This window comes from Ciconia boyciana, chromosome 10 (assembly GCF_034638445.1).
Source record: "Ciconia boyciana chromosome 10, ASM3463844v1, whole genome shotgun sequence".
NCBI classification, from domain to species: Eukaryota; Metazoa; Chordata; class Aves; order Ciconiiformes; family Ciconiidae; genus Ciconia; species Ciconia boyciana.
In genome coordinates this window covers 31,651,168-31,668,241 of record NC_132943.1, presented here as the reverse complement: position 1 = coordinate 31,668,241, position 17,074 = coordinate 31,651,168, and the positions used below count along the sequence as shown (strand labels likewise).

Sequence of the window (17,074 nt, the reverse complement as noted above, 5' to 3'; positions counted from 1 at the left end):
AGGTAATGGAGAAAGGTGACATAAATTTCTTTTTTTCAAGTCATTAGGTGGAAACATCATAAGCAGAAAATCAACCTCAGACTTGAATCCTATTCTGGCAGCCAGCAACTGTATGCTCAATCTGGCTTCAAGAGGTAAGCAGAGATAGTCTGTCTCTGTAGTAGTGCCAGAGGTACAGGATCCTATTGTGTGCGGAGAGGGGAAATAACAACAGGTGAGCATTTCTTAAGGAACCCTTTTCCCACTCTCATACAAGATCACATCTGCAAGAAAAGCAATTTGCAAATGAAGAACATGTCAAAGATTCTCATGTCAAGGGTAAGCATTCAGACTAACCAGATCACATGTACTTCTGTGGGCAGGGAATTACTATAAGCACTCATAAAACCTCACAATTTGAGTAGCTGTATACTACCTCCTCACCTCCCTAGTAGTTTTTTTCTGTAATGCATGTTTTGCCCTGGTTTTAAAATCACCCTCTGGCCCTGAGAACCTGGCTTCTCTTTCCTCACAGATACTTACTTCTGATACAGGAGCCACTAGTCCAGCATCTTTTTCCATGCCCATTTCCTCAGTTTCCTTCCATCACTGTATATATACTCCGTTCTACCTGCTCCTTTTCTTGTGCACTACCTTAAGGTTGATGAAGTTATTGGTCAACATGAGCTATCTGGTGGCCTGGAATTGCATGCTCTCCCTTCTAGATGGCTTATGTCCTTTTTGCCCTTGATCCAGACAGGGTGCGTGTTGCCATTTCAGACCATGTAATACTCCACTCAACACCCTGAAATACATGTTCTTTAAGGGTTTTTTTCTGAGCCAAGATTTCTTGGAACAGATACACAAAAACTTATGCTGTGTGATTTCCATGACTTCTTCCTGCATAGTTTGGCATTGAGAGGAAAAATACCTGTCAGAATGTTGTTCTGACAAGTGGAAGTACAAATATTTGCATCTTCTTAACAATTCTAATGATGTGCCTACTTATTTGAGTCATGAGTAGGATCACTGATTGATATATCTTTCTGTTAACCTGGCAGAACTTTACAGCTGGGAGAGGGTTTTAGGTGTTTTCACAGGTTTTTAACATATTTCTTTACCAAACGGTAGTCAGTGAAACATAGGAGAAGTGGATTGTTCAAGAAAAGGAGGTTGCAGAAACAATATTAGTTCTTAGTATTTATCTTAGATCACAATGTAAGAGAAAATGCACCTTCCTAGATCCTGGCAGGCTCACAGGTGGGATTGGACAATGATCTTTATGTATGTAAACGAAGTGTATTCTGGATTGAATTGCAAAGGCAAATATCCAGAAATGCCAGCGCTGCTATTCTTAACAGTGTTATTTTTCAGATTCACACTTGTCCTGGTTTCAGCTGGGATAGAGTTAATTTTCTTCCTAGTAGCTAATATAGTGCTATGTTTTGGATTTACTATGAGAATAACGTTGATAGCACACTGATGTTTTAGTTGTTGCTAAGTAGTGCTTCCACTAGTCAAGGACTTTTCAGCTTCCCATGCTCTGCCAGGTGCACAAAAACCTGGGAGGGGCACAGCCAAGTTCGTTGATCCAAACTTGCCAAAGGGCTATTCCATACCATATGATGTCATGCTCAGTATAGAAACTGGGGGCAGTTGGCAGGGGGGCCAGTGATCACTGCTCAGGGACTGGCTGGGCATTGGTTGGCGGGTGGTGAGCGGTTGCATCACTTGTTTTTTTTGTTTTTTTCCCCTGGGTTTTGTTCCCCCCTCTCATTATTTTCCTTTTCATTACAATTTGTTATTATTGTTGTTGTTGTTATTATTATTATATTTCAATTATTAAACTGTTCTTATCTCAGCCCATGAGTTTTCTTACTTGTGCTTTTCCAGTTCCCTCCCTCCCCCATCCCACCAGGAGGGGGGAGAATGAGTGAGTGGCTGTGTGGTGCTTAGTTGCCAACTGGGGTTAAACCACGACAACACTTCAGCAAAATAAAATTCCTTTACTAAAGTTTTGCTGTCACACTAGTTATATTTAAGGAATGCAATTTTAATGCTAAATGATATTCTAGGATGAACAGGTTACAGTGTCATCATCACACATAACATGACAAACACGAAGAAAATAATCTTGCTGTAAAGCAGCCAGTCTTGAAATATCATGTTCATTGAATGTGAGTGGAGTATTTTAATATATGAAGCTTTTAAAAATGGCACAGAATATTATCTGGCTATGGAAAGTCTTGGGATAGGTCAGGGCTACTGCAAGATAAATATTGTCTATTAATAAGAAATAATTTATTTAAAAATGCATTGGGCCCCTTAGGTAGCATGTGAAAAGTACAAACGACACAGAAGACTAGTAAAAAACACATTTTGACTTCATCTGTCAAACACACGTGGTTAAATTCCACACCGGTGAATCAGTGTGGATTTCCATCTGTACAATGTTTATGCCTCTATGTTCTTGCAGAACAACAATGCTACTTGACAATTGTGTTACTGGTACAGTTGCAGTCCTACCAACAAAACTGCTTGCGCCAATGGAGCTTGTTTAATTAACAGAATCACTTACATATGTTAAAATGTTGCATTTCCAGAAGGCTTGCTAGCTTAACTGTGTAGTGATGTTGGCAAACCCAATATAGCATAGATGAAGTTTAAGTGTTCAAAGGGCTCTTACAGATTTTGGTTCCTTGCAGAATTTTGTGCTCTTCCCTTTTCAAAATCCCATCTTCAAACTTTTAGAATGATCTACCAAAAAGAGAAAGGAAAAGGCAATAGCATTGATTCCCTTCTGGACTCCTAGAAGTGTTCAAAATCTCAGAACAACAAAAAACAAATAATCTTTTTTTTTTTTTCCTTTTGCAGCAGTTCTCTGCCATTCAGTTTTCTTCCTCATTCTGTACATTTTAGAAGGAAGGGTGTGATGACAGCAGCTGCAGAGATTTAGAACTGATTGACAGGAGTGGGGATGGGATCATTGTGGCAGTATCAGAAGGGAGGATTACAGGATGGGGATTGATCTCTGGGCACTTTCTTAGGACTGTGGTGTTCTGATGCCATGCAAGATGGAGCAGTCATTTGTATTTATAGAGCATACCACTAATAATTTGTTATGTAAATTCTGCAGTTATTATTTACTCAGGAAGGCTGCAGGTATTTCTTGCCAATTAAAATATGATTGATGTATGTTAATTGCACAACAGTACAGAAGTTTCTGGATTTTGGGTTTTTTTTAGGAAGAAAGCGACAGATTCCTTTGAGTGATATTTTTGCAGATGGAGTTGGTAACAATACCATTACGCCAGAAGAGATCTTAGTCTCTGTCCATATTCCCCATTCTAGGAAGGTAAGTTGCTAGTTTGTTTAGATTTGCTTTATGCAGAGTTAAAGACTATTAAATAAAGAGCAGGAGGGGGCATAATCCCTATGTTTAAGGTAACACTATTACTGCTCACTTTCTGAATTCCTTACATTTGACCCTGTCAGTGCCATACTATCTACCAGTTTCAGCTAAAAAACACAACTCAGCAGGTAGTTGGTGATATATAAAGAGTGATATTCAGACAAAAGTTTACCCTAAAATGATGAGGGCAATAGCAATTGTCTAGACCCCCTACAGAAAGGGGTCTTGGACAAGTTGCCATAGTCCTCACCAAAGCAGGCTGCTCAGTTGTGTTATGGTTGGCATCAAGCATTGTCATCTCTTGAGGATTTTTCTTAAAATGAGATAAGATTGGACATGTGCGTGGTGCTTCCATAAATGTTACTGAACTGAATAATAGTCTTTAACTGGTATTGTGTTTGCAAGAGTGAGTATGGGATCTTGTAAGAGAATTATGGGTCATGTTATCTGAGTAACTTGATAAACTTCTGAGTAGCTAACTAAACTTCAGTAAGTTTCGCAATACTTTGAAGTCTCTAAGCTTTTGGTCTTGTTATAAATGCAACTCCACTCCACAAGATCCCTCTCTTCCAGCTATCTACCATGAAAAAATGTAGGTCATCTTAGCTGTGTAGATGATGGAGGATTGGGTATGAGCTGCTAGAAAATCAAAGATGGTAAAGCTACTGAAGGTCAAGAGAAGGAAGTATATGCTCTTGAATGCTCTGGAAGTTGAATTTGTGCTCTTCATTTTTTCTTCTCTTGTTTCACATAGTGCAATAACAAGTTCTGCTTTCAGATACTTACATGTCTGCAGGTTACCCACTTCTGTCTGATCTTGCCCAGGGGGAGTATGTCTCTGCATTTCGACAAGCACCAAGACGGGAAAATGCTCTCCCAATAACCAATGCTGGAATGAGAGTCCTTTTTGAAGAAGGTACCGACATAATAAAGGATTTAAGCATTTTCTATGGAGGTGCTGTCTCGACCACAATCTGTGCAAAACAAACCTGTTGGACACTTATCGGAAGGTACAATTTCTCTGCCTTCTCTATATCTCTGCATAAAGGGACTTTGAGAGCTTGGGTGTACTTCCTTGGAGCATGAAAGTACAGAAAGATTTCACTTTCCTGACTGATGCCACGTATGTTCAAGTGAATGATCTGGTCATACCTTAATGATGACTTCTCAGGATTGTTACATTTTGGAGTCTGCGCATGGGTGCAACTCCGGTGTGAAATATGCAGACAGATATGAGATATGAGCTTGCGAGATAGGTGGATGAGGTATACATAGTTGTGCACCTGAACCCAAGTGTTGGTAAATGATGGTGTACCCCGTAGGTTTTCATAATCCCCCAGTGTTCTTGAGTCCTTCAGTTTGGCCCTAATAGCTACAAAGTTTGAGAACTTCAGATGTGCCCAGTACACTTAGGAGCACAAGTCAAGCCTTAACCTTTTCAATATCTCTTCATCTACAAGATCCTAATAATCTCTAAAGTTAATCCCTGACATTCCCTCCCACTTTGCAGCATCCAAGGTTTGGAGGAAAAAAATTACAAATAATTCAAGCAGTATAAAACCATTTATCTGAACGGAGTACCACTGGACTGTTTTACCATTTAATATGCAACTGTTTCACTAGTTTCATTTTTTTTTGCTGCTTTACATGATTAAATTTATTCTAACAGATTTATATTTTGATATCTAGGATTGTGTAACTATGGAGAATTAACTGTGTTGAGATACTTCAAGGAGACAGCCTTTTCAGAAAATGTAACAACTATCCAGCACTAATCAGATCCCTTGAAAGCATCTACAGTTTACACCAATATTGTTATCCACTTTTCTTTAAATATAGGACAGTATCTGCAGAATAGTGATAATCTGTAAGACTGTTAAATCAGCTTTAAAGCTGTAATAGGTTTTATTTATTTATTTATTTATTTTAAAAAGTCTGGCATAGCACTCAATACCATTGACTTAAGGGACCTCACTTCTGTGAGCAACAGTGACCTATGCTGTTTTCAAAGTTGCAGGCCATTATTAGAATTGGTATTTTGGCTTCATTGTGAGCAGGATTATGCCTGTGGTCCATGGTACAAATGTATTACTGCAATTTGTATTTATTTTTTTGAGTCCTGGTCTGTATCTATTATTCTTCCTGACAGACACTGGAATGAACAAATGTTGGACGAAGCTTGCAGACTAGTTCTTAAAGAAATTGCTCTTCCAGGCTCAGCCAGTGGTGAAAAAGTAGACTATAAGAAAACTTTGATAGTCAGTTTCTTCTACAGATTTTTCCTGGAAGTATTGCAGTCATTAAAGACAATGGTAAGTTAGTTCTCCATGTCTGCTTTGTGCAAGTAAATGAAAGGTTTTTTTCTATCTGTTGATGCTTGCAATTTGTACAATGTGCTAAATACTGTCTTAGGAGTTCAGATCTACAGAAGAACAGATCTACAGTAAGCGCTTAACTCCCAAAGAGATTGATGGAGAGATGCCCATTTAACTTTTAGGTGCTCTTTACCTTGGACATTAGGCTTTTTAAAAAAACTGAGCAATGTTTAATGCAACAATATATCAGTATTGAGCTCCCAGGCTCAAAGAAAACATACATGAGGTCTTACTCCATCTGTAGTTCAAAACATAAAAAGACAGAATAGAAATAAAGGCTTTGGAAAGCAACTGTAGGTGTTAAACCAACCCTCCTTCTTGTATGAGTTGTTGACTGAGAGAGGAAGACTCTAAAATGTGACTTCCCAATACATTCTAGGTGTAATTTACTTATTTTTGTCTTAAAACCATTCTTATGAGGAAAAAATATCCCTTTTGCCTTTTTCTTCTGTGTTACCTTGAGCTCTTTCCTCTGAATTACCATTACTAGGTACTTTACTATTACCAGGAGTGATTCTGTGCCAGTTTTGATCAGACCCCAGAAAAAAGCTCTTCTGACTGTCCCTGCTTTATGTTGCTTACTTTAAACAAGCATATTTGTTGAATCCAATATATTTTAAATAGTATTTAGTGAAATCTCAAAACTCTATGTGGTTTTAAAATTGTTATTTTAGAGCCTTTCCAGATTGTGAGAGTCTTGAAGGAATTTCCTGTATAAAGAGTATGTATTCGGTGATTTTGGTTGTTAGCTTTTTTATTTGGAATGGTCAAAATGTGAGTTTTAGTGGTAATTCACTTCCTTTTCAGGATCCTTGCCACTATCCTGGCATACCTATGGAATATAGGAGTGTCCTACAAGATTTCAAAACCAAAATGCCCCGGAGTATCCAAATATACCAGGCAAGTGATTTTATTCTAAGATTGTTCTGTGCTTTCTAAGACTTGGTAAAAAGTCACAGTTCAAGCATGACCCCTGCTGTGAAGCTCAGGGACAAATTTTCCAAAGGATTGAAGGCAACAGGCTCTTAGTGGTTGATTTTAACTGCATCTCAATTAGAAAAACCTTATCTGTAAAAATAGACTTATATGAGTATACTCACTTCTTCTAAACAGTTCTCAAAAGATAAATATGCTGAACAAATTCCATTGTCAGACTGCTTAAACTTGGTATATTGCAGCGTGCAACCCAACTGGAAAAAAATCAGAAGAAAATAAAAAAGATTGAAAAGCCCAAGTCTATAGCTATCACTGTAGTATTCTTGTCTCAAGATACACTTTTCTTAAGATCTCAGAGGGCTCTCAGGTCTTACTGTAGATTTAGGAATCAAGATGCAGTTTGCAATCTGATTAAATTAACAAGAGTATTCAAGGAGAAGTCAGCAGTAGAGGGCAGCAAAGAACACCTTTTGGATTTTCTGAGCTCACCCTTCTGACTAGATCATGGTGGGAACTCCTGCAAGGATTTTTGATATTTTAATACCCTCAATACACAAGTAAAAATCCCAAGTTTTTGAAAACCTAAAGAAAATTCAAATGAAATCTAGGTAAACATATTTTTTTCATTTTCAGATATTCTTTAGAATAACATTTTAGCTTTAAATACTTTAAATTTGTTGAAGTCGTGATCTTCAGCTTCCTTCAGAGTTATCATAAAAAAAAACTCTACAGACTTATAAAAGGGGCTAGTATCAAAGGAACTAGTTCTTTATGACTTTCAGCAATTTATTCCCCAGCTTCAAGAAAGTGACTAAACAACAGAAATGAAAACAATTTGTTATTCAGATCAGTGGGCACTGAGCAACAGAAATTATTTAGAAACACAGAAAATCTGTTTTTTCACTTTAAATTTCTATCTAACTTTTGCAAGTCCCTATCTTTTGTCTGGAGTTCTTAATCTGAACATTATTAAGCTTTTAAAATTAAGGAGAAGAAAAGAATACATATCCTGAAAGATAATACCTGGTCATTCTGTTAGTGGAAAAGTTGAGATGGTTTGGCTGACAGCCATTTGAGGAACTTTAGGCAGTCAAGTGAAAAATGTCTGTTCTTGGCCTTTGACTAATAGTAGACAATGTGCCAGAAAGTGCAGGAGGTAGAAATGTGTAGCCAGAACACTTGTGTGCTGGAAGCTATAGAAGAAAAAAGGTTTTAAGTTGTGAGCAATTAACTAGCTCTAAATGTAGAAAAGGAAAAAGTTAGTGTGAACACTGACCCAGAAATTGGAAAAGTGTTTTGGAAGTTGGCAACAGTTAGTTGGTGTGGCAGAATTAACTGGCAACACTGAATTAACTTTCAGGAAAGACTTATCAAAATAAGGTTAATAAAGCACTAAATTCATACACAGGTGCAAGGAAATAAAGTTGGGAAGGAAATATTTAAACAACATTTTCTCACTGATTTACATCAATCAGTTGCAATCTTTCAGCGAGGAAGACGAACCTAGGAATCAGTGCAAACAGCTCAAAATACAACACCAGACACTGGAAAATACAGAGCAGAATCTTGTGAGAATAATTCAGAAAATTAATCAAAGATTCATGACACTAATCAGTAAGAGAGGAAACTGTCCTTCCGAAAAAGAAGTGCTGTTTGTATCACTTTGATGTAAAAGATTAAGGAAAAAAATCCAAGTAGACAAACCTGTGCAAGGCTCTCAGAAGGCTCTTTAAGAGAAGAAATTGAAGAAATCCCCAGGAGCAGCAGTCAGGTCCTGCGTCCACATCTGTTTTCAATATTGAACCAGAAGATGATAATATGAACAGTTGTTCCTTCATCTGATTTTCTGATTACTATAAGAATAACATGACTATTCTTTTTTTAACTATTTGGGGGTGGGGGTGTGTGTATTTTTGACTGTACAGGACATAGAGCCGAGTCAGTCTCCCCAGGATCCTGTAGGACGGCCCATTATGCACCAGTCTGGAATTAAGCATGCCACTGGTGAAGCAGTTTACATTGATGACCTTCCTTCTGTGGATGGGGAGCTCTTCATGGCTGTCGTGACTAGTTCCAGAGCTCATGCTAAGATTGTGTAAGTGTTCAAAGTGTATCTGAGGAAAGTGTTATTACGAATTGCTCTCTGAGATTCGTAGAGCAGACTAATGAGTTATGTGTATACAGAACAGCATGCCTGATACCCACACTGGCTCAGGTGCTAGAAGCAATATTGTCACTCTAGTAGAAGGCTCTGATTGGATTTAAGTGTCTCACTCCATATTGCTGTACTAATAAGGTTGAACTGTTTCTGGTCCATGAGCCAGCCTAGAGCTAGCCTAGGTACCTCCACAAAGTGCTGAGCTATGCAGTGCAAGCAGGCACTGAAACTCAGCTTTACCAACATAGCTTTGAAATCTCAACTCTATTATGAAAAAAGAAAATTGTTCAAAATATAGGAAATGGTGTTGCAACATTGCAGCAACAGGGTAGCAAAGCTCATATAAGGCCTTACAGGAGAGGAAGTTGGGAAGATTTTATTTTGAAAGAAAACTGTTTTCACTTACGTTTTTATACTGCCAAGATACATCTATTCTAGCAGTTTTTTCAACATTTCAGGCACCAAAATGCACATATCCAAGGTGTCTGCCCAGCATTCAGGCACCAAGATGTGTATCCAGATGGTCTGGTCAGGATTAATTGTGATGACAGAGAGGACTAGGGCTGCTAACTATAGAGTCCTTGTCATATTTCCTGGCTTATTCTTAGGTTGGTGATAGTATGCTGGGTTTGGATGTGCTCTTTTTGGTACCATCAAGGAGCTGACATCACCCCCATCTCTGTGAGTCAGTAGGATATATTCACTCTCCTTTGTCTTCTGATCTAGGTGTCCAGAGGAGATGCCTGTAGATGTGCTGGGATCTTGATGACCAGCTAAACCAAGTGCTATCAAAACATGCCATTCTTATAGACCTTCTGCTGTTCTTTCTGATACTTCTACACCCATACATTCCCATTCATTCTCCATTCATACTGGTCTTGCAATTTCTATTATAATTCTCTGCATGAACTTTCCATTTTGCAGATGCTTATTTGTATCAGTTTGATATCTGTGTAGGCTGTGAGGTCTTAGAAAGTTGCAATTGTAGCATCATAATTGTGCAGTGATTTTCATTAAATCAATGCAGTTCAGGCAGCGTAGAGAGAAGGAAAAGGCATGTCTGAACCTATGAGCAGATCCTGGCAGTACAAGAAACATACCTCTGTATTGCATTCCCTTCCTCTTTGCAACACATTGTAAAACTGATGAATTACGCTTCTCTCTTCCCATATCCCAATCAGATCTATAGATACCTCAGAGGCTCTAAAAGAACCAGGTGTGTTCGATGTCATAACAGCTCATGATGTACCAGCTACAAATGAGTTCTACTACTCCAATGATCCGGAGATTGTATTTGCAAGAAACAAGGTATAACTACAATCTTTTTTAAACTGATTTTCTTCATTTTGCTGTTTTTCTTCAGATTTTTATAATGAAATTTTAATTGCTGACTCTTGAATTTCTGTATTGAGTGTACGTCAGGGAATCACTTTAGGCATACAACAAGGTAAATTCTTACAATTTTTTCCCACTCCCTTTTCAACTTCAAAATAGCTGATGTACATTATATTCTGCCTAGAGAAAAATATATAAATCAGAAGAATACAGATTAAACCTCACAAAACCATCTGAGTTGTTGGAAGAGTATATTTCATTGAAAGTTAGGCTCCCAAATCACTTATCCATTTTTGAATACTGTATTTTCCTTGATTCCCCAGTTATACTGGCATTTCTAATAATGTGTTAGCTTCATGGATGATCTAAAAAATACAGAGATCCTAAGTCAAAAAAAAATTCTAAAAAGGAAACATGAATAGTGGTTACACGAAGGAGGAATATCAGCAGCACATGTGGGAGTAATTTGAATCCACTGTTATATTAAGTGATGTGTATTTTACAGGTGATTTGTGTGGGTCAGATTGTCTGTGCTGTGGTTGCGGATTCAGATGTTCATGCCAAAGAAGCAGCTGCAAAAGTGAAGATAGAGTATGAAGTGCTGGAACCAGTGATCTTAACAATTGAGGTACTAATAATTTCTTTTCTCTTGCTTTTTAATTGTTTTATCTATATAATTAATGGAAGAAGCAGTTCACACTCTTCACTTGCTGTTTAAACATGATTTTCTAAGGAAACAAGGTGAATATGAACATCCAACTAACCAGTCTGTCAGTCTCCCTATAAATAACTTTTCAACCTTTTGGATAATTCTGACCACTTGTGATAGATAGGCAACAGTCTCAAAGGTATTAAGGCCCCACAAGTTTCATCATAGTAAACATAAGAGTAGAAAAGAAGAACTCTCTTAATGTTCCCAGTGAGGAAAAGGCAATGAGCATGCTGGTTGTTTATAATTCTTTTGGTAGCTACTGGTTGGTCTATCAACATGTGTATATTGGCTAAATGATCAGCTCCTGATTATCGGTAGCTTTTTGTATCTGTTGTCAGGCTAGCAAGCCAACAAAGTTAGGCTGGAGACGTAGGAAGTGTTGGGGGAATGTGAGGGGAAAGATTTTAGGGATATAGAACATTTTAGAAATGTGATGTGCGAGTCATTGGAGAAATGGACTTATGCTGGGTTAATGAGATGAGTGGAAGTAAGGAACTAAGGACACATTTGCAGGGAATCAGCATTAGTTCTGGTAGTCACTTTACAGCTTGTTTCCATAATGCACATGGGGTGTAACAGAACAGTCCTTCTGGTATAAAAATAGAAGTAATCCCTTTTTAAAGACTGGCAAATTTTACTAATATTTCATTACAGTTGAAACTCCAATGAAGACTTATTAGAAATAAAGTAAATCAAACTTAATAAATAGATTCTACTTTTACTTAGTCCTTGTGATTTCTTCCCCTCTTAATGGCATCGCTCTTTGGATGATGAGGTTGCATTCTTATCCTGTGCTCTCTTGGTCACTTGCTAGATGCATGAGAGGGAAGAGCAGGTTGAATAAACTGAATGCATTTCCTTCAGAAACTGCTAGCATCAGTAACACAAGATGCATCAGGAAAGAATTGCTGGAACTGAATACACAAACCCATCAACTATGACAGTAAAGTGATGACATACAGTTGTTCATTGACTTTGATAGCTGGTGTTTCAAATCTCTGAAGAGAATGGTGTTTCTCCTGAGAGTAAAATGCTGCAACAAGCTGAGAACCTTTAAAATACTTTAAAAAACTATTTATCTTTTTCTCCACTGCAGGAAGCTATAAAGCACAACTCGTTCTTTGAACCAAAAAGAAAATTAGAACAAGGAAATGTTGATCAGGCATTTGAAACTGTCGATAATATAATTGAAGGTAAACTGCAGAATATATATGGTGAGAAGTTGTTGTCAGTATTTGGGTTTGTGTGTCTTTTCTTCAAGTCCCAGTTCTACATTTTTACAATATAGCCATTAGGCCTGAGAAAGCTCTTGGTCACCTGGAAGAAAGTGTGATTAAACCTAGTGGTCTTGTGGTCCTGCTACTACATTCAAGCTTTCTGCATCCTCTGTCCTTGAAACAGAATCACAGAATAATTAGGTTTGAAGGGGGTCATCTAGTCCAACCTCCTGCTTAAAGCAGGTGCAGTTAGAGCAGGTTACTAAGGGCTGTGTCCAATCAGGTTTTGAATGCCACCAAAGATGGAGATTCCACAACCTCTATAGGCACCTCTTCCAATGTCTGACCACTTTCATGGTGAATTTTTTTTTCCTTATATCGGGTTGGAATTTCTTGTGTTCATTGCCTCTTATCCTTCCACTGTGCATCTCTGAGAACTCTGGCTCGCTCTTCTCTACAACTTCCCGTTAGGTGGTAGACAGCAATAAGATCTCCCCTTAACCCTTTTCTTCTTATGGACCAATAAATCCACTTCTCTTAGCCTCTTCTGATACATCCTGTGGTCCAGGCCCCTGACCATCTTGGTGTCCTTCTTCCTGACCTGGTCCAGTAGGTCCATGCTTTGTTTAATTTATCTATGTTTTATTTAATAGTCACCATTTGTAGGCAATATTGTTCCACTATTAATCAAGTTCTGTTGATGCCACTGTAACAAGACCAATTTAATCCTGCAAGGAGTTTCATCTGTATTTTTATTTTAGATGTTGCTCCTTCATGCAAGAAGCATCGTAAGATTTGACACTGATTACCATAATTTACGTGATGATGGGCAGTTAGTTCTTTCCCGGTTCATTTCTTCTGTCCTTTTCCCTCAGTAATACTTGTGTTTTTCTCTTTGGATCAGGGGAGATTCACATTGGGGGACAGGAACACTTTTACATGGAGACTCAGAGTGTGCTTGCTGTTCCAAAAGGAGAAGATAAAGAAATGGATCTGTATGTGTCAACACAGCATCCAGCAATTATTCAGGTAATACAGAGCATTCTCAGAGAAAGCGGTTGAACCTGTGACAATAGAGCTTTTTAAGTTTGGTTTACAAATCAATCTTAACAGTTTAGAAGCAGTAGGAACATGAAATTGCACACCTGGATTATCCAACAACAGCTGCTTTGTAGTACTGCTGTAACCTGATAAACACTGACCACTACACCATGAGGATAAGGAGGAAGTAAAAGTCTCTCATTTCCCTTTGAACAAAGTACCTCAGGCCCCACTATTGTAGGCATGAAAAACTCCCTGTGGAGTGCTGAGGCTCCTCCATCCCCATTAGCTTTCCATTGAGCAGTCAGCACCCTGCAGAGTCAGAGTCTGCTGAGGGTCTGATCAATTCTAATAGCTGTAGGTGAGACTGCTGCTTCATGCGAAAATCATAATCATAGAATGGTTTGGGTTTGAAGGAACCTTTAAAGATCATCTAGTCCAACCCCCCTGCCACGGACAGGTTTATCTTTCACTAGATCAAGTTTCTCAAAGCCCTGTCCAACCTGACCTTGAACACTTCCAATGAGGGGGTGTCCACAACTTCTCTGGGCAACCTGTTCCAGTGTCTCACCACCCTCATTGTAAAAACTTCCTTCCTTATGTCCAGTCTAAACCTACCCTCTTTCAGTTTAAAACCATTGCCCCTTGTCCTGTCAGTAGAGGCCTTGGTAAAAATTCTTTCTGTTTCTTATAAGCCCCCTTTATATATTGAAAGACCACAATAAGGTCTCCCCGGAGCCTTCTCTTCTCCAGGCTGAACAACTCCAACTCTCTCAGCCTTTCTTCACAGGAGAGGTGTTCCAGCCCTCTGATCATTTTCATGATGGTAAATGGTAAAGCAAACGCGGACACAGCATATGGTCTACATAGTAATAGCTATGGTGCATGGAACTGATAGTATTTCAGACTCAACACTGGCATTTTGTGTTCAAAGCCCAGTTCAGCTCCTTTTATCATTTCCATTATTATTGTATTGCCAATAGCCAAGAAGCATGAAGAACTTTGTGTTTGAGAAAATGATTTGAAGCAAGAATATTGCTGACACTAGCAAGACCTTAGATTATTTTAAAAAATGGTTTTATTTGAATTAAAAATTAAAATAAATTTTCTGATCTTAGTAATAAAAATAATAAAATCTGTATTCTAATCCCTTTTTCTTATACCCAAAGCTTCTTACTGTTTAGGTAATGAAATCCAAGGGTATTATTCTTCACTCCTGTCCATGGCCATTTCACAGTCTCCATGGTAGAGGTTTTAAATGTGAACACTGCTGAGTGTTTGTTGTTATCTCTTTCTTGCTTTTTAACCTAGAGTAAAGGAAAAATTATGTTCATCTGATTTAAAAAGAAAAAGCTAGTAACATCTATGGAACCCTTTTCTAGAAAAGGTTTTTATTTCAGAACCTAATTTTTAGGCTTAGTTTGAGTTGGCATAAAAGATTAAAACTGGTTTTACAGGAGATGGTAGCTGCAAGTTTAGGCATTCCAGCCAACAGGATCATGTGCCATGTAAAACGAGTTGGTGGAGCTTTTGGTGGGAAACTCCTGAAAGCTGGCTTACTGGCATCAGTTGCTGCAGTGGCAGCAAACAAGTAAGTGTGGCATGTGTGTATTGGGATATGAAGAGAAAATGGTGTGAACGAGTTTTGCATTTTGGCTAAAATGCTTTCTCCTTTCCCAAAGTTGCTAGCCAAAAAGTCATAAAATCCTGACTGTTCACATTTTGTAAAATTGTTCAGTGCATTTCTTTGTTTTGTTTTGTTAGACCGCTTATGTTAAGCAGCTCTAGCCTCAACTAAATTAATGGGACTTGAAGAAATGGGGATTAGTATAAGCTACAAATATTCTTGAAATGATTGAGCATTTCGAAAGAACCGGTCCCTAACTACTGAGGCTTTGTATGTTCAAAACATGACATTAACCATCCAGATGTGAACTTCACTGGCACAGCAGGATGCAGAAAAGAGAGTTAATGAGTGGAACTGCTTTTAAGAACAAGCAGTTCTAGTTCAGTCCCCAACATCTTTCAGACAAAATTAGCTTAAATCAATTAGATATTATGTTTTTGCTAATACTACTTGAATTAGTTTAGGAACTTTAACACATAAAGCTCCATTCCCCACCCTCCAAATTTGGCAGGACTATATTGGCAATTAGCTGCCAGGGGATAGTAACCTCTTTTATAAGCATAACTTATTTGCTGCAGAATGCGCATCAGGTCCTGTCTTAGCCAAAATGATCTTGTAATCTGAGTGGTTAGCTCAATGCATTTCTCTTGTTACTACTGTCACTGTTGTACAAACTGCTCTTGATTATTTTTGGCCATGTTATTTGTGTTTTGGATTAACCAGGCCATGCTAAAAATAATCTTTTTTTATAGTTTAAACAATCTTTTTTTATTGTTAGGACTTTATTTTACATTTTATGTCCATTTTTTCAAAAGTAACTATTTTAAATGGTATATGCGTTTGTAGACTAATTTTCATATTTTTATTATTATCCATGTTTTGTTTTTTTCCAAGGCATCCTATTTCAGTATGATTCTGAATAGCTAAGAGGCGACTATTTCTTGCTTAAGGTTGAATGCTAACCGCTGTTAGCTCACTTAACACAGCTGAGTCTTAACACTGAAATAACAATTTCTTCAGAAGAAGTTTGCACTGAGTTATCTCGTTGGCTTTCAAGAGATGAAATGGAAATTCTGACATGATTGTAAATGCAAAACAATATGAACTCTGGACATACCTTTAAACATATATTTAAGCCTATTAAAGTTAAGTTTAATCTAAATGCATGTTTATATGCATGGCTAGATCTGGATACATGATGAATAGCCATCTTGTTAATAACATCTCTTATTTTGACTGAAATTTGACTTTTCTTTTGTTGATTTAGAACCAGCAGAGCAGTCCGTCTTATCCTGAGCCGAGGGGATGATATGTTAATCACTGGTGGCCGACATCCTTTTATTGGTAAATATAAAGTGAGTGCCACAAGAATTCGGTGAAAAAATACCTGCCTATATTCTGTGAATAAGTATTTCAGTGTTACTGGTTAATACTTGTTGTATTAATGAAAATTAGTATAATCAATTCAATTTTAAAACAAAACTACTAGCCAGAAAACCAAGAGATAAAGTTGCTGTACAGCCCTTTCTCTGCTTCTGCTTCTATCTCTGCAGGGTTTGGTTTTTTCTAGTCCCTTCGTGTCCTTTTCCTTTAATAGCTCTTTCTGTCTGTCTTTCTGGGAATGGGAAGCCAAACTAGCTCAGACTTCTTCTGCAGAGGTTTATTTTAAACTGTCCATATGGTTAGTTTCACACAAAGGAGCAGCTAGTTTTTCACAGAAACAGTGTCATACTGGAAAACTCACCCTCTGGAGGAAATCAATCTCTTCCCTGCTCATGCACTGTCATCAGTCATAACTATTCATTAGGACAATTTCTGCCTTCTTTTCCATCTCTACTCTATAGGTAAAGTAAAAGAGGTTTTATAAGATGCTTCCCTTAAATTGAAAATGAGCTGTAGCTCATGTTGAGAATTGAGGAACTATTAGTGGCAACAGATGAAAAGAGAGATGAGAGATAAAGATAACATTTCTTCATTAAGAAAAACAAATGTCATACTCCATCCACCAGACGCGATTCTTACAGTCAGAGCGGGATTTGACTTTGTCTACAGTGAACATTCCTAGATGACACCCTTATCAGCCATCTCAGGCAATACACAGGAAGCCACTGGGCTTCCCTGCTTCTTCCTTTCCCAATGGTCTGATGTTGCTTGTTATATGCTGTACCTATACAGATCACAGATGCCAGGTGGAAAGCCAATATCTTAGGAAAATACTTTCTTTCTCTCTTGTCCTTCTATAGTTTCAGTGAATGCTGCCCAGAAATTAATAGTGCAGTGTG

The 17,074-nt window shown here is 37.9% G+C and overlaps 1 protein-coding gene across 1 annotated transcript in view; it reads left to right on the top strand.

Moving 5' to 3' along the window:
- AOX1 (aldehyde oxidase 1) overlaps window positions 1-17,074 on the top strand; it is a 41,419-nt gene that overhangs the window by 8,327 nt on the left and 16,018 nt on the right. Inside the window, exons 11-22 of the mRNA XM_072874099.1 lie at window positions 41-134; window positions 3,225-3,334; window positions 4,217-4,401; window positions 5,541-5,703; window positions 6,574-6,666; window positions 8,628-8,797; window positions 10,042-10,168; window positions 10,701-10,823; window positions 12,004-12,100; window positions 13,029-13,153; window positions 14,623-14,756; window positions 16,060-16,147. Coding sequence (XP_072730200.1) covers window positions 41-134; window positions 3,225-3,334; window positions 4,217-4,401; window positions 5,541-5,703; window positions 6,574-6,666; window positions 8,628-8,797; window positions 10,042-10,168; window positions 10,701-10,823; window positions 12,004-12,100; window positions 13,029-13,153; window positions 14,623-14,756; window positions 16,060-16,147 — 1,509 coding nt within the window. The remainder of the gene's footprint in view (window positions 1-40; window positions 135-3,224; window positions 3,335-4,216; window positions 4,402-5,540; window positions 5,704-6,573; window positions 6,667-8,627; window positions 8,798-10,041; window positions 10,169-10,700; window positions 10,824-12,003; window positions 12,101-13,028; window positions 13,154-14,622; window positions 14,757-16,059; window positions 16,148-17,074) is intronic.